This window comes from Blennius ocellaris, assembly GCF_963422515.1.
Source record: "Blennius ocellaris genome assembly, chromosome: 9".
Lineage (NCBI taxonomy): Eukaryota > Metazoa > Chordata > Actinopteri > Blenniiformes > Blenniidae > Blennius > Blennius ocellaris.
Window position 1 is genome coordinate 16,622,100 of NC_137658.1, and position 24,602 is coordinate 16,646,701.

General features: G+C 42.9%; 2 protein-coding genes across 2 annotated transcripts; both read left to right on the plus strand.

Moving 5' to 3' along the window:
- Nucleotides 1-652: 652 nt before the first annotated feature.
- Nucleotides 653-4,817, plus strand: fnta (farnesyltransferase, CAAX box, subunit alpha). The gene is made up of 9 exons (XM_080502719.1): nucleotides 653-788; nucleotides 1,685-1,770; nucleotides 1,865-1,979; nucleotides 2,154-2,258; nucleotides 2,335-2,461; nucleotides 2,638-2,786; nucleotides 2,890-2,952; nucleotides 3,473-3,665; nucleotides 3,752-4,817. Exons 1-9 carry the CDS (start codon nucleotides 661-663, stop codon nucleotides 3,911-3,913), a joined length of 1,128 nt encoding a protein of 375 aa, XP_080358845.1. The 5' UTR covers nucleotides 653-660; the 3' UTR covers nucleotides 3,914-4,817.
- An 11,110-nt stretch (nucleotides 4,818-15,927) lies between these two features.
- tmem271 (transmembrane protein 271) lies at nucleotides 15,928-16,719 on the plus strand (the record flags this gene model as incomplete). The annotated part of the gene is made up of 1 exon (XM_080502127.1): nucleotides 15,928-16,719. The coding sequence occupies one exon, from the start codon at nucleotides 15,928-15,930 to the stop codon at nucleotides 16,717-16,719; it is 792 nt and encodes a 263-aa protein (XP_080358253.1).
- Nucleotides 16,720-24,602: the final 7,883 nt, after the last annotated feature.

Here is a 24,602-nt window from a genome sequence, read left to right on the forward strand (position 1 = left end):
TTGAAACTTTTCCCCCCAAATGCTATCTTTTTTTTTCCCAATGTGGATTTTTTTGCAGGCGTTGTGTCTCGTTCTTATTCCCAAATGTTATTGTTGTAAATTCATATAAGTTCCGATGTAACATTTGTCATGGATCGTTTATGTTGTAAATATAACTACACAGTTAAATCGAAAAGCCGAGCTTTGAATTAGGGCAGGGTTCCCCAATTACAGGCCCGAGGTTTGGTGTCCTGCACGTTTTCGCTCTCTCCCCAGCTTCTGCACGCCTCAATCTGACGTTGACGTGATCGTCAAACTTGGAAACAAGCCAAGTAACGAGGCCCTTATTGCATTCAGGTGTGTTGCACCCGGGAGAAACCTATCTGGACACTATCTGGACGATGAACGCCCCATGCGAAGACCTCGTGTATTAACCCAAACATTCAGCAGTTAATTGAAGACAACTTTACGGACTTCAAAATAGTAACCCGATTTAATGTCACGCGTTTCATTTGGCCTCAGTGAAGGCGCAGTCATGTTATATTTACGTTTACATTTTATTCAGACGTGTGATATTTCCGATTTTGCCTGAACGCGTCATGTCCGCCCCGCCCCACCGGATGAGCCATCAGTTCCGTGGCTTTCACGAACCGGAGCTGCGATCAAGCTGACCTGTTAGCCATGTCTGCCGTGGAGGAGGCTGCGAACGAAGTGACAGAAGTCAAAGAAGACAAGGAGTTTGATGTGGAGGCTGAGGACAACCTCCAGGACGACTATGGCGTCGACCCGACTCGATATATCTTTTACCGGTAGAGTGTAATTTCCTACTTTGGGAGGCTAACTTTAGCTTTGGTAGCTTCTCCGCCGAGGAGAACATCATCTGGCATTGATTTTATAACTTCCCCGCTTCAGATAACTGCTCATTTACTCAACGTGTGTCGCAGATAATAGTTGCAAGTATATTTTTCCAAGCGAAAGCACAAGGTTTGTCGCTGTTAACGGGATTATGTTGAGGATTATCGTGCTAACAGATCAGACATGTGAGTTTCTTTCAACTAAACGTGGTTATCGTTGTCATTATACAGAATATATAAACCAAGTAATAATAAAAAAGAGAGCTCGTTCAATCAGATTTGCAACTATCTCAGTAATTTAAACGTAAAAGGTGCAGAATCTGTGGAAGAGATTAGTACAACAGTAGTTCTTGTCGCCAGCTAATTGCAGTCAGTTATGGGTGACGAGAAAGAAAACACATTTATTTAATTGAACAAACATATATTTTACATTATTTATATCGCGCATAAATTATATTTAATATTTTACGAGGCAATAGGTAAGCGTCAGGCTGGATTAAACAGTAAATTCACGATCAAGTGGAAACAACTTTCTCTGTCAGGTAAAAGTCCTCTGCAAAGTTTTACAGCAATATTCCTCTTCGTCGAGACAAATATTGACATGGTTCCTCATGAAAGGAGTGAAAATGTTTTTCTTTTTATACATCTATTTTGTGTATATAGAATTTTTCAGTATTTAACACCCAAAATTCAATCCCCATCATAATTCAGCAGAAGGACATCTCAAAAAGCATAATGTTTCTGACCAAAATCCCCTCTAAACAATAAAAAAAAAAAACCCAACAAGGTTTTATTTCCAATTTGGCTATACAGTTGGATGGATAAACCTTTTGGTGGTTTTGCGTTTGCAGGGACAGAAAAGAGTGGGCGGACCTGGAGCCCGTTCCGCAGGACGACGGACCAAATCCCGTCGTGAAGATTGCCTACTCCGATAAGTGTAAGAAATAATAGTTGGTGACGTGACATAACGTCCGCGACATGACACTCCTGCGGGAGGCAAATGAAGAATGTCCATGCGTTTCTACCGACAGTCTCCGATGTTTACGACTACTTCCGTGCACTCCTGAAGAACGATGAGAAGAGTGACCGAGCGTTTGCGTTGACGGCAGACGCCATCGATCTAAACGCCGCGAACTACACAGTATGGTGAGCGCACTTCTTTATCGTTCGGTTGGGAATCACCGTCCCAACACGACACGCAGCAAGCATGGCATCCTCTCTGGTGTCAAAGCTCTGCGTGAGCTCCCTCAACATAATTCATTAACCCTTTGCGACAGCGTGTCGTCTTTTTAAAACGTGGCGTTTGGGATTATTGCGCAGGCACTACAGGCGAGTTCTGCTACAAGCCCTGTCCAAGGACCTGAGAGAGGAGATGAGGTACATCACCGCCATCATTGAGGAGCAACCCAAAAACTATCAAGTGTGGTGAGTGCTGGCAAAGAGGCACATGTTGCACAGACGATGGCGAGGAGGCATGTTTACACGCTGCCCTGCCTCCCAGGCATCACAGACGTATGGTGGTGGAGTGGCTGAACGACCCGTCGGAGGAGCTGGAGTTCATCGCCGACATCCTCAGCCAGGATGCAAAGAACTACCACGCCTGGCAGCACCGGCAGTGGGTCATCCAGGTAGGTGTGGCTCCAGCGCTGTGCCCACAGCTCCACGTGCCACTCTGCCAGATACACTCCCTCTCTCTCGGGAATGGTTTTGTGTGTCGGCGTCCTCCCGCCGTCGGGATTTGTGTCATTTAGCACACGCGGCGTGCGATTCACGCCGACACCTCGTCTGCCCCCCCCACCCGCAGGAGTACAAACTGTGGGACGGCGAGCTGGACTTCGTGAAGACGCTGTTGGAAGAAGACGTGAGGAACAACTCGGCGTGGAATCAGAGGCATTTTGTGATTTCTCACACAACGGGCTTCTCCGATCCCGTCGTCGTGGAGCGAGAGATTCAGTGAGTTTGTCTGCCTGGATATCAACTGTGAAGGTTATATGTGAATGCTGAGGAGCCGACGCAATTAAAACACAGATGTCCTAACTCTCTCTCTCTCTCTCAGGTATTGTCTGACACAGATCAAGAAGGCTCCTCACAATGAAAGCGCCTGGAATTACCTGAAAGGGTGAGATGTTGCAACACGCCTCAGATCACAGCAAAGTTTGTCACTGCTGGAAGTTTTTATTTGACGTGCGAGTGGATTTGAGTGAAAACCCCAATTCAGACATTCACTATGCAGTCAAACCTTTGAACACAAGTTGTTTAAAAAAAAAAAAAAAATGTAAACCAAGTGTCCTATGAATGATTTAGAAATCGATGAATCTGTCCCTGTCCCTCAAGGTAAATAAGGGATTGTCTTTGTAGCTGTATTTCATTATGTAAGAGTAATAAAAAAATCAAGTGATATCATAACCAACTGAATAAAGACGAGTTATTAATAAGGAAATGACGCAGAACTGCAAATTTGAGGTGAGAGAGTTTTCGTGCCTCTTGATTATCTCTACATTCGTCACCTATGACAAGCTTTACTTAGGTCCCATGGTGACTCGCGAACGTAAATATTGGCAAATCAAAGTGATGTCCAGTTTTATGAGGTGGCCCGTTGGATATTAAAAACGCTGACTCCCGTGTCCTTTCTCCTCCAGGATGCTGCAGGACGGCGGCCTGTCGTCTCAGCCGGGGCTGCTGCAGAGCATCCTGGAGCTGAAGGAGACGCACTGCTCGCCGTACCTTCTGGCCTTCCTGTTCGACTGTTATGAGGACGCTTTAGAGAACGGCGTCCAGAGCGACGGCGGCGAGACAGAGGAGCAAAAGGAAACCCTAAGAAAGGCCCTGGAAGTGAGTCGGATGCGCACGCGACGCAAGACAAAGTCTTGTTTCTCCTCGTTCAAGCAGCTCTTTCTGTTCTCCCTCTTTTCCAAAAGATTTGCAGACTCCTGGCACAGGAGAAAGACACCATCCGTAAGGAGTACTGGCAGTTTTTGGGACGCTCTTTAAAGAACAAGTTCGGAGACGACGGCCCGTCTGAGGAGCCGGACAGTCCGCAGGAACCGGCGCCGGCGTCGGAACCACAGGAGGTCAGCTAGACCGCGAGGACGCTCGAACCGTTTCCATCAGCCAGAGGAACTTGTGGAGTTGTTATTACTACGTTATAATGTATATCAGTGCAGGTGTTTGGAGGAATAACGGAGGTCTCTTTCAGAGAGGCCGTGTCAGTTTGTCCCAGTAACAGTCGAGCTGCGGCTCCTTACCGAGGGCTGAATAACCGCTGCAGCTGTGTTGCACATCTGGATCGGCTCCATTATCCATCCTTTTTTTGTTTTTTGTTTTTTTGTACCCTCTAAGCTTCTGCCATGTTTACTGACCCCCCCTCTCTGAATGTGTTTGCATGCGCACCAGCAGTCCTCTGCTTCAGTTGTCGTCAGGTTGAGCTCAGAGGAAGTCCTGTCCAACTCAATCAAACACACTTTGCTCGGTTTCCGCCGCAGCTCCACAGGCTTGTTGCTCCATCCGTCTGTAATAACCGTCAAAGACATTTTCGACTGTGCCTCCAATGGAAACGCCGTTTTCCTCCGGTCACAAGTTGATGTGTAATGCACGTCCAGCTCCAGTCGGATCTAAAACGAGCCCCGCCCACCAAGAGTCATTTTACCAGAAGTACTCATTTGAAATTGCTTCGCTTACCAACATCAACCCTTAATAATTTACTTTAGATTGATTATTCCGAGCAGCTTGACTCCACTTGCACACGACTTCAACTGGACTGTGCATTCAAACTCACTTTTCACATAATTCCGCACACATCCATCTTCTGTATTATGTCCATCCAATTCCACAAACGCAATTGGTTAATTTTTTTGTTGTTTTTTTTTTTGTTGGAAAATTCTGCATTTCTTTCCTGACTGAATGAACAGAAGGGAAGCAGTTTTCAATCATGCTGACGGCTGTTTGTTTTTCGTCTACTGCTAATAAAGTACAGGAGAGACGCTGCTGCAGTCTGATCAATGACTCACACACACCATCACAGCTCCTCCGTCTTTCAACCGTAGCGCCGTCTGTAAGTGAGCGTTTGATTGTGACGGCAGCCCGGCGCCTGGACTCCCTGGGCGCTGGGAAATGGATTCACTCCACGAGATGCAGCTGTTTCTACTTGTGCCGTCCTCTTGAAGGGCTGAGCCAGGCGGCCGCGGTCCCAGCAGAGTAATTACAGCTTGTGGAGACGCTTCAAACCAGAGAGGGGCTGCGTGATTGTCTCTGTTGGCGTGGAGGACATCGCCGTCATCGGCAGTCGTGACGCCACAGTGACACTTTGATATCACGAGGCAAAAGGGCGAATGGAGTTTGATGTGAACAAAGGTCTTTAACAATCTAATGTGATGAAGCAAGTGACTCATTTCAGCTTGAATGGATTGTGTGTTTGAGTTGGTTTGTTTTTATCCAGGTTATTTATAAGTACACGTTTTAGGTGAGTTCAGTTAAAAACATTACAATACTTGGATAAAGTGAATAAAATGGTACATTTATTTATCCAAGGTTTTTGAAAGTGTTTGGCTAACCACCTCCAGGGGGCACCAGAGAGCCTCAGAAGCGGCAGCGGGAAGAGAAGACATGACAAATACATTATTACTTTTAGGACGGAATTTATTGCAGCTGAATTACAGGCATGTTAAAATATGAAAATCACTTTTCACAGAAGAGCTTATGACTAAGTTCCAAGTCATCCCAATTATACGTTGTAAAAATTAAAACGAACTGTTTAAAAGTCAGTATCACTTAATTTAGACAATTCCCATTATTGTATTTTAAATTACTTCAAAGAAAAACCGAGTTTAAGTTCTTTGAAGTGAATTAAATGTCTTTTTTTTTACATAAATCATATTTATGCTTACCTAAATATTTTTAGACGTCAGTAAACATCTAATTATGCAAACTGTTCATTTTTATTTTCATTTAACATTTTAAAAGTTTTATCTGAGTGATTAGTCTGATTTTTCTATTGCTAAAAAAGTAACTCAATTACTAAAGTATTCAAAGCAGTAATCAAAATTATAACGTAAGCTACTATTGTTAATGGTAACAGCTAATAACTCCACTGCTAAAGAATTTAAAGTAGTAACTAGTGACTATGAATGTAATCAAGTAAGCAGAACTTATAACTGGAATTAGGAACTAATTTCTGGTTATTTGTAAAACAACTACAACCATGTTAAATAAAGACAAAACTAGTAATGACTTGAATCAAGTATCAGAAACTAGTAAAGTCACTAAAATGCGACAGTATTTAACGCAGTAATCCAAAATTATAACTGCAGTCACGAAAAAATTGTCAGTTAATATTTAGTAACTGCAAAAATAAAGTAGTTAAATCAGTAACTATAACTGTAATGATGTGAATTATTGTTCCTATGGGAGATATAATCTTTATTGATCATTGTGATCAAGAATAATTTATAGTTATTGGCAAAGTTGCTCCAATTTGACAATTTAACACGGTGATCAAACATGAGTGGAATCAAGGACTGATCATCATTTAATAGTAACTACAATACCAAAGGGTTTATCAGTAACTAGAACTGTGATCGAGTATGATATATATATATATATATATAAGTAAAGTGTCTCCAATGCTATGTAATGAATACTCTAATTATAACTGTGATCAAGTACTAACATGATGTAACTTTACTCCTAAAGACTGTACGCAGTAACTAGTAACTTTAACTGTTATCAAGTACTAAGTTTTAGTAACTGGTAGGCGGTGCAGTGGTGTGTCGGCTGTCTGGGGTCAGAGGTCACTGATTGGTGTGGGTGCTGCTGAGGAGCTGCTGTCCTGTGAGTGGACGTGACTACGAGCAGCTTTCTGTCCACGAGACAAGCCGTGTTTGGAGGACAGCGCTCCCCGTGGGCGAGTCCAGAAGAGACGCCTGTCGGTCCACACGCTGAGTAATTAAAAAACTAATTAAAGCCATCCCAAGCCCAAACAAAGCACAGGAAGCTGCAGCCAAATACCAGGCCTCACTTTGTGCTGTCCACACGTGTGTGTGTGTGTGTGTGTGTGTGTGCGTGTAGTGACAGTGGTTATCATGGAGGCCCGCGCTGCCACATGTCCACTCTTCTACATGCGTGCACAGATGCAGCAGATCCAGCAGGAGGCCCCGAGGAGGATCCTGGGTGAGCTCCAGCTCGGTGCAGAGACATCTGTTTCTTCGAGATGCTGGATGGTCCTGCGAGGGCCTGCGTGTTCATCACGAAGTCAGCCACATGTTTGTTCAGCACCGGCAGGCACGGCAGCTCGTGTTCCCAAGGCGCGACTGACATCAAAAAGTAAATAAGAAAAGGTGAAACGGAGGTTGCAAATAAGCCTGACATCTCTTTCACCCGGCTGCCGTTTTTAACATGCTGGCCAGAGACAAGGCCTTCACCTGATGCTGCCTCACAGGGCTTCCTCAGTGGCCCCAACGAAAACCTGCCTCCCCAGTTTCGTTTTTAAGATGTTTGCAGTTTGAAAAAAAAAAAAAACCAAGGCCCCGTTTACACAACAACGACGTGTTTTCTCCATAGTGTCATGACTCCAAGTCCATATTCTCCTGGGGCTTGGTAGATTTATACTTAACAGTCACCGTAATATATCGACCCAACTTCATCACCTGTCCACAGGAATGTCAGCGTACTTCCATTGTTAGTCTTTCCAGTATATTGGTTTCTGTGCGTACGTGTGTGATTTCATTAAAAAGTAGCCGACAGCACCCACAACTGGCCCAACAGTTTCTACTGTTGACGTATAAACAGACAAGCTTTACCAAGAATAAAAAGCATTTTGCTTGAAAAAGTAACTGGTACTTTACTCTTATTCGCCTCTTTTGACAAACGAGACCTAACATTGTGCACAATGCTGTATTAGGATTTATCATTATCGCTGCTCACACATTAACCGAGCCTAATATATCGGCCATGTTTGAGTTGAACAGTCATCAATAAAACCGGAGTTTTAGGTTATCATGTCACGCAGAACTTGACATAATGACGCTTCCTGACAGATATGATCATGATCTCATCACAACCAAACAGGTTGTCACAGAGGGAAGCTAAAACTCCCGTGGATACATGCAAAGGTTAATTTTACTCAGTCAAACATCTTTTGTGTTGCTGTCACTCTGTAAGGCAAAACGTTATGGCCTGTAGATTCCTCTTGTGAGGAAAAAACACATTAACTCTGCTACATACTACATAAACTGTACGGAGATGTTGAAGCTTCACATGTTGCTTTATTTTGACGTTTTTTATCCTTCCGGTGTGTGTGCAGTGGCAGCAGCTCCACTGTTTAACTAGCTTGTATCACATCTTGAATCTGGTTTCTTCTTATAAGAGGTCTGCGACGTGGACAGAAAACGTCAAAGTCCCCTGGAAGAAATTCTGTTTACATTTTCCAGATGAATTAAACGGGACGCATTAGCCCTTTGGTTACATCAGAGAAGAGGAAAAAATGTAAATGATCATAATGAATTAGTAAGAGGATTCATTAATAATAAACCAAAGCCTGTGATGCCTGGGGAGGGTGTGTAGGGAAATGCCAGAGAGAGGTATTTGTCACGAAATATATGAATTAATGAGAATACTGATCCATACATGCATTAAGACAGCTCAGCTCGCAGTGACACATTGAGTATAATCCCCACATAAGAGATGTGGATCTTAAAAGTGGCTGAAAAAATTTTTAATATTAATGACTTTTATAGAAAAAAAAAATGTTGAATGGGTTTTCTAGCAGTTTGGTTGTTTGAGCGCTGTTGTGAATACAAATGTTTTTGTCTCTGTTGTCATTAGTATGCAGGAACGGTGAAAACAGATCCTACGCACACACAAAGATGATATTTTCTGTTGTTTACGTGCTGCTGAACAGGAGAGAGGAACACACCCGATAATTTCCTTTTTTCTGCTGCTGTCAGTTTGAAGCTGGTCGTCTTTCACTGATCTGATGAGTGTAAAGCGCTCACCCACCTGTGCCCACACGATTCCAACACTGACAATCTGTTGTGTATGTGTGCGTGTTTTCCTAAAATATATCCAGAGAACAGTAGACGTAAATGATGGTACAATCAGGACGTAGCTGGGAAAGTTACGATTATCAAGTGGGGAATATAGGTCTTAAAGCTGATTTAAAGCTTTCCATTTGAAAAAGAGAGGTCATTTCATACATACCATATATTTTCATGCTTTTTGTTGTTGTTGTTGGGCTGTCCATGCAACTTAAATATCTCTATAGTCTACTAAATACCATCAGTGACCACAAGATGTCTCTGTATGACAACAGAAAGCTGCTACAGTTCCACAGGAAAACCTCCATGTTGTTTGTATTTGACTGACAAAGACAAATGTTTAAAAGAAAAATCGACACAGAAAGTTTTTTTTTAAGTAAAAATGATCAAATCTGCTTCGGAAAGAGTTCAGAGTGTGTGAGAAACTTGTGAAGGACTGAAGAAAAGCAGAATCATGAGCTGAGGAACAAATACCAAGAAGGTTCTGGACCAGCAGTTAGACAAATCTGGAAAGAATAAATAAATAAACGCAGCTCATACGTTGCAACTTCCTTCTGTCACCCTACCTCTCCTTTTCTTTCCTTCTATCCACTCACACCAGCCGGAACAGCAGAAAGGCTCCTCCTCTGAGTCGAGTTTTTCCTTTCCACCGTCTCCCCTGCTTGCTCATGTGGAATTGTTGGCTTTTGTCTTTAAAAGTGCCTTGAAATGATTGTGTTTATTATTCATGATGACATGACACAGTATGTGTAGACGTGACATTGACTTTATGAGCACATTTTCCTGGTTTCACTTACCCTCCTGGTTTCTTGTGTATCTGGAGTTGTTTTTTTCATTGTTTACGGTTCTTTTTTTGTTCCTCTGTGTGTTTTGAGTCATATTTGGACCGTATGATTTAATGTATTCATATTGATGGTATTTTGCTATTGTGTTTTCGTCTACCTCTCTCTAATTAAATCTTTAGTGTTTATACCTGTGCTTCATTAAGCAATTCTCCCTGGTGTATATCAGCACCCAGGTCACACATAGGTTGTATGTTTTCGTTTCAGAAGGTTTTGCATTTACACAGATACATTTTCAAAATGATGTTGTTTTCATGTATGGCCATGAGTGTGTGTGTGTGTGTGTGTGTGTGTGTGTGTGTGTGTGTGTGTGTGTGTGTGTGTGTGTGTGTGTTTGTGTGTGTATATATATATGTATATATATGTATATGTATATATATATATATATATAAAATCAATCCTCATTTAAAGGTGCAGCATAGCAAGCACATTTTTGGATTACACATTACGGAATGCAGAGGAATTGTACGTTTAAGGCATTAATCATGTTTCTACATCTACTCTTTCCAGAGCAGCCAGTCAGAGCCTCAAGGCTGATTTATAATTGACTTCAATTTTTTTTTTTTTTGTAGGCGTAACAGAATAAAGTGAGCAAGAGAGTGAATCGAAAGACATTGCTTCAGCATGAACTGTCATTAGTATTTATGATTTGAACCTATTTCCCAGCTTCCGAACTTGGTGCCCTTTTACTTTTTAATCTTTGAAAAATATAGTTTTGATTAAAAGGCACTTCATGGAAACCAATTAAAAATATATCTAGTTGAGCAATGAAGTCTATTATTACACAAAAATGGTGCAAATTTGAAAGCCCACGGGGAAAGTTTAAAGTGACTTTTGATTTAGATGAAAATGTAACTGTGGTGAAAGCAACTCCTGTGAGTCATGACGATGGGATAACGCTGACGGTTCAAAGAGAAAGATCCAAACACATCTTTAAATGGACAACGTAAAATACCTTTGGTCAAAAACGTGGAAAAACAATCTAAAATTAATAAATTTCTGCAGAGAAATTGACTGGAGTTCAACCACTAACCAGCTCGATTCTCACCAATCAGCCATGTAATACCAGATTATACCACAAGGTGAATCAGTCAGTCTAACACTTTGTGTGCACAAAATCACAAAATGTGTGAGGAACGATGTGTGAGGAAGAATTCACCACTGCCACCTAGAGTGTAAAGATGGCATTACAGGCTGTATATTTAAAGAACATCTTATTCTGAATGAAGACCAGCCCCAAAATATCATCCAATTAAGAATTTTCCAATAAGATTAAGATTAACCTGAAGTCTAACCTAAGATGACACAGATGTATGGCTTTTTGCTAAAGATGATGAACGCAAGAGGCAGCAAAAGTAAACACATTTTAAATTGAAGTAAACGTTCAAAACATCCTGTAACTCCAGTATTTTCAAAAACCCTTCACTGCTGCTTGGTTTTGTTATCCACCATAATGTTGAATATTTGTCATAAATGACACCAAGAATAAGGCGTTGTTGCTTTGTTATCAGTGTTTCGGGTTCACAGACATTCAGTAGGTGATTCTTCTTCTCCATTCATTTCCCACTCACACTGTATAAAATACACTCATGGATATACAAAGCAAATGTCTTCTTTTTAAAAAAAAATTCAAACAGAAATCAATATCGATGCTTGAAAAGCTTTCAAATTCATCCATGTGTTATTGAAATTGATTGTGTTCACCTGATTCATCCAAATCGGGACTGTTGGGAGTTGAAATGTAACCCAACATAGTGAAAAGACACTTCCATTCTGGGCTGATTTCTCTAAAGTGTGGGCTCAAACTAAATATTTATTCAAAATGTTTTTAATTTGTAAAATGGAGTGGTGAGGTTTGACTCGAAATGTTGACATATAAGAAATGTTGGCCCAGACTCTAGGAAAGCAAGGTTGTAGCTCGAAGTCCTCTGGTTTGATTCCCACCATGGATGGGTCATCGCTGTAGGAGTCTCCCAATCAATAACTGTGTAGGCTGGATCAGGAAGCTCAACTGTGGTAAAACTTGTGCCCAGATCGAACAAGTGAACCACATGATGATCTGCTGTGGTGAGCAGCTGTAGTGCACCCACCACAACACAATAGTACTACACTGCATGATTATCATAAAGAAGTTGACTTTAAATGACCCTCCGGAACTCAAACAGCCTCCGTCCCGCCGGTCAGGCAGGTGTGCAGCCTCAGTATTGATCCCATAGTTTCTCTTCAGGATAAACACCCAGTGCTCCACGGTGGAGACTGCTTTAGGCTCATTAATATTTATGGGCTAACACAGGGTTTTACAGGCTGACCTGTCACTGCCGTTGTAACTGCTGCTGTAAAACTGCATCTTCGGTGCTGGAGCCGTCCCTTCACAGCTGACTCCTGGCTCAGCTGAACGCATGCATGCATTTCCATGCCTTAGATAGAATATAATTCCAGCAAACTGACTCTGAACTCAGTCGGCGACACTATTTTTCCAGCCCTCGGCTCAACCAAAACATGGCCTGACTTTAAACCATACCCCACCAAAATACTAAAAGTACTTTTTCTTATGATGACTCAATTTTTTCTCTCCTTCAGTACGACAAGCCCCCAAAGAGTGTGTGCATTAGCTGGTTTTGTTCCTATCTTTGTGGGGCCATCCCACTGACATAATGCAGTTCATCACCCTCACCTCATCCCAGTTGAAACACTGGCCGTAAAATCAAATATTCAAGCTTAGAAAAACATGTATATCTTGGACCCTCTTAATGTACCTAAGGCCTTACAAAGGTGGTGTGCATCAAATAGTTGAAAGAAATAATAATAACAAAAAATGTACACCTCAAATGTCACACACACACCAACACACACACACACACACACACACACACACACACACACACACACACACACACACACACACACACACACACACACACACACACACACACACACACACACACACACACACAGACTTCATGGATGAGCCAGTTGATTTCAGCACAGTGTGTGAGCTCCGTCCATATTGTTCAGAGTGTCTCAGGGCTGGCTTCTTTTTTCTTTTTTTTTCAGCTCCAACAGAAAATCAACACACGGGACTGCAGAATGTCCTCCACATTAAAATCAAGCCAATTTCCTATCGTTTTGACACCTCCAGCCCTTCACCTCCCGCAGCCTTGTGCAGGAGGGGCACATGAATTACTGGGCTCCTTGGTAACACTGGCTTGCAGCTTTGTGACCATGACAGAGAAATTGCCTGTGTTATGGAGGTGAGCAGTGCTCTCCTCTGTGCCCCGATGAAAGACATATGCTGTTAACAACTTCTGCTTCATCACATTTGTTGGGCAATTGAATCCAACAGCTCTGGCCCGTGATTGAAATGCCGACCACGTCCGTGTGACAGCTCCAACTGCGAGTTAAACTAAAACCGTTTCCCCAAGTCGCCCTGGTCCAAGTTTTATTTGTATATCTTATTAATCACAGCTCCACAGTCTCAAGAGGCTTCACAGACGCCCACAATGTGGAAAAAAAAACAAATGTGCAAAACTGGTTTGAATCTGCTGCTACACAAAAGCGTGGATGTTACACAATGCAGTAGCAGAAGGGAGGTCAGGGCTGTGAGCCCTTCCTGCTGATGCCCGAGCCCCTTTGGGGGTCAGAGAGGGTGTGAGGCGACAGGGCCCAGTTGGACTGATGGCTGTTCACATCCACAACGCTGCCAATTAACTGGTCCCCTGTGCCAGCCAGCACAGTGCCAATCAATCAGCCAATCAGCAGGTCATCAGCTCACCATTTACAGCCCTGTCTTCTTATCTGCGAACCTAAGCAGAGCAGTAATGATCTAATTAGACTGGAGTCACAGTTACTGGCAGCTGTACCGGGACAATCAATGAGGTGGCTCATTGTGATGAATGGACAGGCGAGGGGGCTATCCCCAGTGTAAATCTCCTAACCTGCACCAGTGTCAGGGATTCACTTAATTAAGACCAAGAGAAAAGAAAAGAAATCAGACCATGTCTCCTGAGGTAAACCGAAGAGGATACAAGTGGTCGCAGTATGGTATCTCTGAATATCAACCACATCTTTGACCCTCAGTTTTAATTATGTAACACGCTGCTCTGAATGTGAGCCCACATATTGGACTCATTTTTTTTTTTTTTTTTTTTTTTAAGTCGGCAGTTAATAGTCATCTGTGATGTTTTGTGGTGAATCCAGGTCATTGTCACAAATCTCCTTGCAGCGCTGGTGTTGGGTTGTAGATGCGGAAATGGCAGCACTGAGCTGGACTCATCCGTTTAACATTCGCCTTGGATATTCATGGGAGGTAGAAGCTGAGTAGAGAACTAAAGAAAAACATCTTTGAGATGTTCTTTCAGCACATTAAGGATTAATGGAGAATCCCTCTCATCTGCCGGCTCTATTTGTCTTTTAATAGGAACCATATTGAAGTTCACACTCAAACGTTTACTTTTAGACTGTGGGCTGCAGCTTCTGTCAGGCGTTTCGGCGTGGACTCTGGATGACTCACTCCACATGTCCTTCTGCATTCGTTTTGAGAATAAACGACTATCTCCAAACAGTAAGCCACCCCGTATCACTCCTTCAGACGCGCGGTCATTTAGCTAGTGAACTCAAAAGAACACAAACTGCCACCGCCTACACGGCATATGAAGTTAAAACAAGGAAAGTTTATCTTACATTTGTTTCTAACGTGTCTGTGAGGAACGGAGAATGCACGTGTTCAAGTCAAGACTCCACTTTTGACAGAAATAGACTCAGAGTTGGAAAAAATAGTGATGAAGTATCATTTAATTAATCACTGTTAAAAAGCTGTTGTCTCTCTCTGTTGTACATTAGCAGAGGCTTTCATCTCGATATTTACTAATCCTCTGAACTCTTCCAGTATCTGTCCGACCATCAGTTTTGATTCTTTAATACATTTAATTTGTTCTCATGTCCATCTATAGTACTTTTGGACAGCCTTGCTACCGTTAAAGGGCTTTTTCAACACAGTTGAGTTGGTGGAGTTTCCCAGTCCCTATGACAGCAACATGAATGATGTTCCACTGTAAAAATACCTTGTATCCACAGCAATATGACAAACGCGTGAGCTGTAAGCACGATGGTATTTCATCTGAACTGTTCTCTTTCTGATTTTATTATTATTATTATTATTATTATTATTATTATTATTATTATTATTATTATACACCACTTTATTAATAAATAAGACGATTACTTTTCAGTACCCTGTACATGAGCGTGCTTTTAGCCTGTCGGACGTTTCAGCACCACGGACAGCGCACACTACTTCTCCCTGCTGTTATTCAATCTTCGCTCGAGGACTTTCCAGAATGATCCACCTGTCAGAAAGCAGCACGTGCGACTTATCGTGCAAGGGCGACTCGGTCTCATCACACCCTGCAGGAAATGGGTGAATTATAACCGTAAAATAGAAATCAAAACCCCAGTTCGATTTGGGAAAACATCGTTTTACGCGTGCGTAATTAGACGGTCACAGCCAACTGCCTCCGCTGCTGGCCCCCGGGGGGGGGGGGGGGGGGGGCTTTGAGGGTGTGTGTAAAGAAATAATGTTCCCGAAAGCCAAATAATTTCTCCTCCTGCTTTGGGATTATTTGTTGATTGTCAGACAGAAGTCGTCCAGCCGTCCACTTAACACCGCCTGGCCGTGTGACCCGTCCGGGCCCCGGTGGGAGTGTTCTGGAGCCCGGTGGGTCAGCGGCCATTGGTCAACACGACCCCCAGGCTGCTCGGGTTTTATAGCAGCCGCCTCCTCCTCCGACACACACAAACAGCGCGCAGCTTTCCGCCCGGACAGACTGGACTGCAGATGAGACTGTCTCTCCTCACAGGAGCGGGAAGCGGCGGATAAACTTTTGGTCAGAGGAGCGCTTCAGGAGTGCCATGGGCGGTTAGGGAGATCTGGGTTTAAAGTGGATCTTTCTTTTTTTTTCTTTTCTTTTTTTTTTTTTTTTTGCGTATGGATTACCGTTAAGTGCAGAGAGGATCGGGTTCCTTCCATTAATTATTTATATCTTCCCGTAAAGCCGCGGGGATGCGAGAGAGACGCCGCAGCGGCGAGGATCGGCCGCGCTGAGGCGGAGGAGTCACCGGCAGATGATGTCCCAATGTGAGAGCGCTTCCAGAGGAGACCGGGGAGAGGACGCAGGAGGATGAAGAAGGGGGGAGAGACGTCGAGAGCGGCAGAGGTGGAATATAATGAAGTTGAGTGGGAAAGGAATGTGCACCATCTTCTCCAGCACCCTCCTCTTCGTGTGCGCCCTGAGCGAAGTTGTGGTTGGATTACGATGCGTCTCGCTGGGATCTACGGTCAAAGCGCAGTTCCACCTCGGCGCCGCGGCCGGGGCTTTCTACTCCGGGCTACTTGTGGGGATCGGGCAGGTCCTGCTGGGCTCCGCGCTGCTCTGTTGCGTGGAGAAGCCCGGCTGCAGGAATCTCTTTCTCCTGGGTGTTGTGGTCTTCTTGTTGGGGGTCCTCACCGCCTTCTCCGGCGCGGTGGTGGACGGGGACACCGCTTCTCTGGTGGAGAGGAAATACTCCCATTACTGCTTCCATTCGGTGGTTGTGAACCCTGCCTGCGAGCAGCTGAGGGATTACCAGAGGAGTCTCGTCATCTCCACTGTTCTCAGCACCCTGGAGTGTCTCCTGGGGCTCATCAACCTGCTGGTCATCAAAAGGTATAAAAGCACGCAGTTTTCTAGGAGCAGACAGTGTCAGAGGCCGAGCGCCGGGGCCATCCTGTTCAGAGAGGAGCGCGACTGCTCCTCCGCGGATTTCCACCCGGTGTCCTACATCAACCTGGGGGTCTTCAGCGTGCTGGACGAGACGGGCGCAGAAGTGCAGTGCGGCGGACACCCGTCCATCGAGCTGCCGGGATACTCGCCCGCCGACCCAGAGCTCAACCACTGCTTCCCCTTCTCCTACCCGATCCCCAGCGAGCTGCCGCCCGCCTACGAGGACATCTTCCCCGTCATGGCATGCAACACATAACCGCTCCGGAGCAGCGCGTCCTGCGCTCTGACAATCACTGACTGCGCTTAAAACAAACCCTCTTCCTCCACTTCTCCTTCTTCTTCCAACAAAACAAACAGTAAGTTGCAAAGGAGGACAGCGAGCAGTGGATTCCTTCTCATTCTGATATTTTCTTAGCTCATTGTTCAACATCACCAAACAGACTGATGTAGACCAAAACACGAAAAAGGAGACAAAAAAAGTTATTAAGATCCAGACAGTGCAGACAGATCGAGGCTCATAAACGCAACAGCTTGCAAATATAACAAAAGCAGAGTTTGTGTTTTTGAATGTTTGCTGTCAACGTTTTTACATGTGAATAAAACGTGTATTTAACCTCATCTCACCAGCTGCTGCCAGGAGAGCTTCTTTGGTTCAAGGTTTCTTTATCACTTTTATCAGAATGCGTTCTGAATGACGTCAGTAATATTATACGTATTTATTGAAATATTTGTATTTTGACCTTAAAAGCTGTGTTGTGTCCACACTCCAGTGATTTGTTTCAGCACCGTCGTAAAGCTGGGGGAATTTAGAAAAGACAGTTTAAAGAGAACTTCAAAATCCAGTGAGCATAGGCCAAAATATACTGAATTTTAGTCTCTGAAATTGCAGAAACCTAAATAAAGAGGGGTTTTTTTATTACATGAAATCCTCATCGTGCTTAAAAACTACACAATGTCTCTCAGTGTGTAACACAAGCTCTCAAAAGGGAATTTGTACTCTCTGAGACATCGTCGTGACGCCATCAGAAGGACTATTTCAGACTTTGGAAAGTCTCCCTCTGGATTCACGATACAATAGTTTCAACAGGCTGAGTAAGATCCTCAGAGTGTCACGCGGGAGAGTGTCAGATGAGAATTAGGAGATCACGATGATGATGATGATGATGATGATGATGATGATGATGATGATGATGGTGATAGTGGTGTTTCGGAGGGTCTGAAGTTTATGAGTCTGAATGTGTGTTTTTGAAGTATTTGAGGGAGGCAATGTGTCACACACACACACACACACACACACACACACACACACACACACACACACACACACACACACACACACACACACACACACACACACACACACACACACACACACACACACACACACACACACACACACACACACACACACACACACACTGAAAAGGTGTTCAGCCTCACTGTTACTAATTTTACTTTTGCAGTCAGAACAAATTGAAATAGTTCTTTTTCCCTGAAACGACCATCATCCGTGCCCTGAATGCTTTTCTGGGGGCAGTTTTTTTTTGTCGAGCAGTCCGTGATGAACAAACTTTAAGAAGTGCTTCACAGGCTCAGTGTAATAATCCTCTTTTATCCTTTTCAAAACTGCGTGATGATGGTTTCCACTCAGTCATTCTGCTTCGGCTGGCCTCAAAGCTGAATACAGAAGAGACAGAAGAAGAAAAAAACCCAACATAAAGCTCTTCTTTTTTATTTCTACATTTTCTGGCTGTTAAAAAAATATATAGCTAAGATTAACTCAGCAGCTGACCAGAGAACAAAGGAGGTCTTCGGGGAGTCGGTGTCCTAAAAGTTTCATAGAGAGATGCCTGAAGTGAAGCTAATGGTACGTGCTGTGCAGCAGTCTCCCACTGCGGCTCTGCATCCAAACAACACAGAAACTACTCTTTATTTAATTCCTTCAAAGCAAATGATGTTTTGAGTAGTACCAGTGGAATCCAGGTCAGCAGTATCACATCACATATGATGAATTGTGCTTCACTGGGGGGGAGGGGGGCATTTTACAAATGATCTGAATCAAGTCCAAAGTACTTAAAATGGCACAATTTTTTAAAGATCTCACGCACAGGGAGCTGGTGCAGTGAGTCAGTGCTGCTTCCATTAAATATATATATATATATATATATATATTTCTATTTTTGCAGGTGGTTTGTTATTTTGGAGGAATAGTCTGACATTCAATAAGCAAAGTCAAAGTAGTAGAAGAGGTAAATAGACATCACTTGGCTTTACTTGAAAGCTTTTAAACAACATCCTCAGGAAGCAGAATGTGTCAAAAAGCTTACATTTAGCCGGGGAAATAAACTTGGGTTGAAGCCACAGCCTGTCAGTACTATATATGATCCCTCTATTAAATCACTGGACCTTCGCTACTGCCTTGTTTGCATTTAGACTTATTGGACTGAAGATATTTCTCAGCTCCCGTCTCCACCGCTGATTGTTTGGTTAAGCGAGGCGCAGAGTCCCCGTGTGTTTTTCCACATCGCTCAAGGTCACATAACTTCACACACTTTGAGAAGAGTCGGAAATCTCCCCCATAGCTACAACTTTGCAGAAGTGTTTTGTGACAAAGAGGAGGGATTGCTCATCATATTTTCAAACCTGAGGAGAAAAAGTGAAGGAGACAAAAGTGAAGGCTTTAACCAGAGTTGGAATGTACACTTTATACTGTTAAAAATGAATGTAACACCTCGACTTCTAGTATTGACATGATTGCAATTGATTATTTTGAATCTATTACTAACATATTTACAGCTACTAAAGTTTCCAGTACATAACAAAGAAACAAAAAAAAAAAAAAAGAATTATGCCACAGACAGTAAAAACAGGAGCAATATTAGGAGGAGTAAACATCATTATTAAAGTTTCCTCTTCACACGTAATATGAAAGGTTAATTAATTTTGGCAACGAACTTCAAAACTCAGGCTCTGTTTACATGACAACGCTTTCAAGTGTCATTGCTCGCGTCGTAGTTAACATCACCACTAGAGGGCGTTTTTCCAATAAAAAATCCAATAACTATCACTGTATGTTAACAGCAACTACAAAGATAAAATAGCATCAATTGATCTCCATTTGCGACACCTTGTGAAACATATTCAGCACTACTGTTCATAGAGACGTGGCTCTTGTTTTTTTTTTTAATGTTAAAATGCCGTCATCACTGCGGCTAACCAGACAAATCACACTCAGTTCAGACACTTACACTCGCTTATGTCTTCCAAACAAATCATATTATGATGAAATTTCTTTCGAATATCTTCTTCTTCTTCTTCTTCTTCTTTGCAGTGGCACAAACATGGCGCCACTTTTCGGGTCAGCCTCAAAGTAGCTCTCAGTTTAAAATGACTCACTTTGTTCAGCGTGTTTCACCGTGTCGCTGTGTTTAAATATCAGCTCCATCAGACGCAATTACCGAATGACAAAGAGCACCCGCCCTCGCGACTATGAGAGGGAAGAGATTAAGTTTCTAAAAGTCACCAGTGTGGGAGCGCTTTATAACCCTCCGCCTGCCTCTGACAAATGCATCTGGTACGTCGTTAACAAATGTCACCTGCCGGCTCACTGAAGGAGAGGAGAAAAAAAAAAAAAAGGCAAGATTATGCCATAAATTTGTGTTTATCCTTCAGAGCGGACCGACGCCGTGTGCCTCCTCGAGCACATCACAGACACGTTGGATTGGAGGGGAGTTGGGCGGAGGAAGCGGGGCAGCGTTAAGAGCCTTTGTGGCGCCTTTATTTCACAAGCTGTGAAACTGAAGACCGCCCCTGTTGGCCGCCGGTCTGCTTTCACAACTCGAAACGCCTCCCTCCGGCTCAGGGGAGTTCAAACTGAGCCGCTTCAAAAATGTCATGCACACTTTATTACCAGTTTGTCGCAACTTTTAATCACTAATGAAATGCCAGGAGGGCTTTAAAACATGGCGTCTCTGTGAGCGGGCGCTTCCATTAATGTGCATGGATCGGCCTTCGAAGGCGGCCAATGCTATCGGGACGAGCCCGCTGCTTCAGCGGTATAATCATGAGTAATTACACATTAAATAAACGTCCAAACCGTGTCATGCTGCAATGTGGGGCAGTCCATTATCGTAGGATCTGTGTTCTCTGCAGCTTTTTTTTTCTTGCTGGTGGCAAATCTTTTGTTGGATAGCAGTGCTGCATTAGTGTAATGACAGGCTGCAGCTCTGGTCACACAAAGTAAAAAAAAGAAAAAAAAAGAAAAGAAAATGCTGACTTGCATTTCGAAGTTAGCTCACCCCGTGGAGGCTTTCGTGCAAGTGATTACACTGCAGATATCGAGATGAATGATGTACGTGGACAGGCGTACGCCAAAGTGAGATAAAAAAAAAAAAAAAAAAAAGGAAAAGGCATATCTTTAGCATAACTTCAATAATCGGCTCCTTATCGTGTGTGATGATCTCATCGTGCAAATACTTGTGTTCCACAGCTTCTGGCATATTTACTCGCCAAGGGTACTCAGAGTCACTGAAAACGCAACTTTGTGAGAATGGCTTCCAAGGTGGAGGTTATTGAAATGCTCTGACTCCGTCTCCTTGGAAACAGGGAAAATGCAAATTTCTGACAACGCTGGGGTTCATCAGAAACGGCTGTCGTTCATAGTTGTTCTGGACATACGCAAGTTGATGGACAATAACGAGAATGTTTTGCATCCAGAATGTTTTGCCTCCCAGTCCATATTCTCCCGGGACTTGGTCGTGTTATCGTTTAGAATCAACGTAATAACGATCCAACTTGGATCCATCTGTCCATACAAATGTCCGTGTGCTCATATTGTTAATGTTTATAGCGTGTTGTTCTCTGTGCACGCATGCATGTGGCTCCATTACAAAAACAACCACGAGTGGTCCAACATAAAACCTACATCATTTCCATGTAAACCGACAACGTTTCCAAAACGCTGCAGTGTAAACGCGAAACTTTACTTAAAAATTGTTGTGTAAACAGGACCTAAATATACGGCGTGTCAGCGAAACGTCTCGCCATACAATCAATACCCTCTGAAAGCCTTTAATTAGAAACATGTCCATTTGCGTGTGTGCGGCTGCTGTCAGGCGAAGTTGTGTCTGGAGAAGCTCCAGTGGTTTTTCTAAAAGCCAACACTGCATTCGATTCTCACCAAACCATGCTTCATTAACTTCATGTGGACTTCCGAGCAATTAGCCTCTCTGAAAAAAAGTCAATCCATCTTTATGATCTGTGATTTACGACTTCAAAAGTTTGTCTTTTTTTTTTTTTTTTTTTAACTTCTCAAACCAGGTGTGGCAGAATTGGACTGGTAATAATGGCTGAATGCTCAGTGGAGCCCACGGGGTTGTTTATAACATGTTATAAAATGTTAGTGCTGGGGTCTGCTACATTTATGAGCAAAAAAAAAGAAAGAAAAAAAAAGCCACTTTTCAGCAAATTAAATTATCTGGAACAAAAACAACTTTCAACAGGACGAGAACAGCCTATAAACTTGTTTATAGAGTTCTGCTTTATTGAACAAAACTTATCTTGCGTTTATGAAATTTAAGAACTTCAAATGAGGACTGCAGAAGTTTTTAGCTGTGTGGTCGTACAGCGTTTTAGGCATTTTAAACCTATTTTAGTAGTTGAGTTGTGGCCATATTGTCTGTTTTTTTTTTACTATTTCAGCAGTTCTACCCTTTAGTTTGTTTTCCCATTTCCTACCGGATCTGTATCCTTGTGCTATGTGATAGAATCCCTTTTGAAAGATTGTCTTTTGTGCAAAAATAAATAAAACAAGATGAATATGTTTATTTACATGTCATAGTTTCAAAGCTGCAGGGAGCCACTAATAAGTATGAGCCCTGGCTTCACTGAGCGGGAAAATAAAGTATTGCAGGAGTTACTTTTCCGGGTTACTGGTTCTGACTTTCAGCACATTCACTGGAACGTTACAGCGGCATCATAAAGCACCAGGATGAATGAGCCACACTTTGAAAATGCATGGGATTTATTCATTTCAAGCTGAATGCAAAATGTAGTTTGCCAGGTTTAAAATAATAATAAAGCCATTGATGCACCTCTGTAAATGACAGCGTGAAGTATTTCGCCACCCGGCTGCGTAGTTAACGGATCACAAACAAATCCCTGGCACGAGAAGCCGTGTCGTGTTTCGGTCAGCGCTTTTTGGAAGGTCAGTCAAAGACAAAATATTCCTTCAGCTGCTTGGAAATCAATTCCTGTTGGCGTCTAACAAGCAGACGTGCGCCGCAGAGTTCATGATAAGAACGGGCCGAGACTTTAATGTTCCCTCTCAGAGCTCGCCGTTCGGCTGCTTTCTTTCCACCGCGCAAACTTTCTGCCGTCGGATCTGCGAAGTCGTCTGAAAATTACACACGTCTCGGAAAGCTGCCGTCGTCTGTTCTCCCTGTGTTCTTCTGCTAATTTAATCCCGGCTGCCTTATTCTTTGAGCTTATGAATGGCTGCTGCCATCAAACCCCCCTCTGTACCCTCGTCCATTGATCCACGTTTCAAGTGTGCTGCGAACCGGCTTGTATCCGCTGATCCTCGCTGCGCCTCCTCGCCTCCCGTTCCTTCATTTTTGCTGGAAATTATGCAGCGGATCTTTTACGGGTGTATTTGTGCACCCCCCCCCCCCCCCCCCCCCCCCCAAATCCATGATTTATGAACTTTTTGACGACGTGACCTGCAGCAGAGGACCAAACTTTATTCTGATGTTGAACAGAGCTGATCTCCTTTGTTCACATAACAATGCTTGACCTTTTCACTCAGCTCAGCTCACTTCATTTGATTTGGCCGTTTCGGGATGGACGGTGTTTTCAGTCATCCATCAGAGCACTTCTTTGTATTCGTTCTCTCCATGAGCAGATTGGGGCAAACTGAAATGAAGCTGTCATGCTGACTGAATCACTTGAAGAGGACCTGCAGTGTTTTTCCATATTTGAATATGCTATTACACTCATATTAAACACAAACAAAGCTTTTAAAGGCGCTGCTTAGACACGTGGAAGTCCTCACACAGTTTAGAAGGAATAATGTCATCATCTGATTACAGGTGCAAATCAGAATAAAGCAGGCTTTCATCAAGATTATGAATCACCGAATCCTAACTTCTCTCAAACCTCCTTAAAAGAAGCGTGACATGTCCTTTTTAAGTTCAAATGTTAAAAATGAAAACGTTTTCAATCCGTGATGCAATTTTCCCCTCACTGAATGTTCAATGATGAGCTGTTTTCCGTCAGTGTCAAAGTTATAATTGTGTGTCATCAGTCTAATAATCAGAAGTTCAGGTTTTTTTTTTCTGCTCATGAAGAAAGATCTATTATGAAACTTTGTAAATCCTAATTGTCAGAGGAGACGGACTCATTTTAAGATAAGAACAAAATAACTCCAAACGTGTCCTTTTGTTGAAGTCAAAGAAGTGCAAGTACATGATTAAAAAAAAATTATACGTTCAATGAAACTTCTTCAAAAACCTTAAAAAGCTAAAGAACAATCGGCACATTTTCATACATTTCACACACATGATGACAGATTTGGTATTAAAAGGTATTTGGTATTTTCTGTGCAACAGATGAGCGTGGATAACCTCAAACCTTCTGTTTATATACAAACATAAAATGCAGGACTATTACTGGAGACACAACCAGATCTCTATTCCAGCTGGATGCCCTTTAAATAAATATATTTTTGATGTGCATTAATGACAAGAGTCACATGGATACAAGTAAAGTTTGGTCTATTCAGGACGCGCTCACAAAATGTGCTGAATGATCATAAAACCCCTACAATATGTATGGTATTATTTTAGATTATATAGAGATATATAACTATATCTTAATTATTTCTATATGAATCCAACATTTTTTTTTGTAATTTTTTTTTTTGCCTTGGTGTCAAATCCAAATCCTGGAGATATGTACATATTCAATTACAAACAAATTTAACAATCTCATGAACAGAACCACTGACTTCCTTCTTATTGAGATCCAGAGCTTCCAGTTCAGTCCGACTGACTATAACTGATCTCAGCAGAGACGGCGAAGGCAGGACACGCCGTCTTTCATTAGCATGTGCAAGAAAACGCTGCGAAAGCCGTCAGTGTA

Bases quoted from the DNA above. Each gene is read 5' to 3' on its own strand.
- fnta (XM_080502719.1), top strand. From the start codon at position 661: ATGTCTGCCGTGGAGGAGGCTGCGAACGAAGTGACAGAAGTCAAAGAA. The intron at 1,980-2,153 runs GTGAGCGCACTT...ATTATTGCGCAG, and splicing joins GCCGCGAACTACACAGTATG to GCACTACAGGCGAGTTCTGC. The intron at 2,462-2,637 runs GTAGGTGTGGCT...CCCCACCCGCAG, and splicing joins ACCGGCAGTGGGTCATCCAG to GAGTACAAACTGTGGGACGG.